The sequence below is a fragment of the Mandrillus leucophaeus genome, unplaced genomic scaffold, assembly GCF_000951045.1.
Source record: "Mandrillus leucophaeus isolate KB7577 unplaced genomic scaffold, Mleu.le_1.0 Scaffold2, whole genome shotgun sequence".
In the NCBI taxonomy this organism is placed as follows: Eukaryota; Metazoa; Chordata; class Mammalia; order Primates; family Cercopithecidae; genus Mandrillus; species Mandrillus leucophaeus.
This window is the reverse complement of record NW_012102031.1, coordinates 615995-617801: the sequence shown is the minus strand read 5'-3', so window position 1 is coordinate 617801 and position 1807 is coordinate 615995. Positions and strand designations below refer to the sequence as shown.

At 49.4% G+C, this 1807-nt stretch overlaps 1 protein-coding gene across 1 annotated transcript in view; it reads left to right on the top strand.

Annotated features, from left to right (window-relative positions):
* Nucleotides 1-1807, top strand: part of LOC105539007 — a 27689-nt gene that overhangs the window by 6339 nt on the left and 19543 nt on the right. Inside the window, exon 4 of the mRNA XM_011979115.1 lies at nucleotides 636-739. Coding sequence (XP_011834505.1) covers nucleotides 636-739 — 104 coding nt within the window. The remainder of the gene's footprint in view (nucleotides 1-635; nucleotides 740-1807) is intronic.

Below are 1807 nucleotides of genomic sequence, written 5' to 3'. Positions count from 1 at the left end.
CTGCCCATTGTAGGATGTTTAGCAACCCTGGTTTCTACCCAATAGATGCCAGTTGCTTGCCCCCTCTTCTGTTAGGACAATCAAAAATGTTAACTGGGCTGGGCTCGGTGGCTCACGCTTGTAATCCCAGCACTTTGGGAGTCCGAGGCGGGCAGATCACAACGTCAGGAGATCGAGACCATCCTAGTGAACACGGTGAAACCCCGTCTCTACTAAAAAAAATACAAAAAATTAGCTGGGCATGGTGGCGGGCACCTGTAGTCCCAGCTACTTGGGAGGCTGAGGCAGGAGAATGGCGTGAACCCAGGAGGCGGAGCTTGCAGTGAGCCGAGATCGTGCCACTACGCTCCAGCCTGGACGACAGAGCCAGACTCTGTCTCAAAAAAAAAAACAAAAAAACCCAGAAAACTCTTTCCCAGCCATGGTCAGAGGTGGGACTGAAAAGGGCCCAAGCCAATCTAGTTAGGAGTGATCATTGCAAGGTACAGAAACCCGACTCTCCTAGCTTGGCCAAGAAGGCCAGATATCATGAGGACACTGGGGTGTTCAAGTAGTGGGCTTAGGACAACTACAGCCAGGCATGCAGACCCTCTTAGGATCTTTTCTCTTATTAGTGACCACTGTCACACCCTCAGCATGGAAAACACAGCAGCCAGCTGCTGGCAAGTTCTGTACCTCACAGCTCCAGCCCCTGGAGCTACCAGTCCCTCGCTCTGCCCCCAGCGCAAATATCTCTGGGGTAGGATTCGTTGCCTCATTTTAGGTCAAGTGTCCATGTTAGGCCAGTCACCCAAGGCTGGGGCAGTGTCCTGGGGGTGAAAGTCTGTGGGTTCAGCGTGGGTCATCTCAGAACAAGGCAGATCCCCTGGGATGTAGGGAGAGGAAAAGGCAGGTTTCAGGAGAAATGATGTAAACTTCCCCACCCCACCTCCATCACAACAAACAGACTCTTTTGGAGGTAGATTAGGCTCGACTGGCTGAGCACTGGCTCAGGGAGGGAGGGCCTCCAGGCGTGATCTGGCCTGCAGCCAAGTTTGATTTTCCCACATAGTGTTTTGAAAAAATGCAAATTAGTTGCCAATATTCACCAGTCGGGAGATTTCACACTAGAATCTCTTTTTCTGACTCCTCCTTAAAAATAAAAATTCTAGCCACAGAGAGTCTGAAGTGTAAATGTGTTCATGGTCACGAGCTTCACAGCCTGGGCAGGGAGGGTGCTGACTGTGACCCTGCGGAGGCCTCAAGGTGGCCAGTCCTTCTCTTAGGAGAGCTGCCTCCCTTCAAGGGCTGTACCAAGATTTTTCACCCTAGGCTGCCATCAAAGGGAGGGTGAGAGATTCATCCAAGCACTCTGCTCTTCAACCTGGATCCTTTCCCAGACTTCTCCCCTGGGCTCATTACATAAATGTTTATTTACACCTGTTCTTCCCCTAAAAGATTCAAGAAGGTTTCAGCTGAAGGAGCCACATAACATAGGAGTAAGGAGGAAATATTTTAACTCTGACTCCTACTGTAATGCTGTTATTATTACTTGTCTCTAAGCCTCCTGGCAGCGAGAGGGAAAGGGGAAACACAAAGAGGTCTTTATTTGTTTATTTATTTTATTTATTTATTTATTTTGAGATGGAGTTTTGCTCTTGTGCAGGCTGGAATGCAATGGTGCAATCTCAGCTCACTGCAACCTCCGCCTCCTGGGTTTAAGCAATTCTCCTGCCTCAGCCTCCCAAGCAGCTGGGATTACAGGCATGCACCACCATGCCCAGCTAATTTTGTATTTTTAGTAGAGATAGGGTTTCTCCATGTTGGT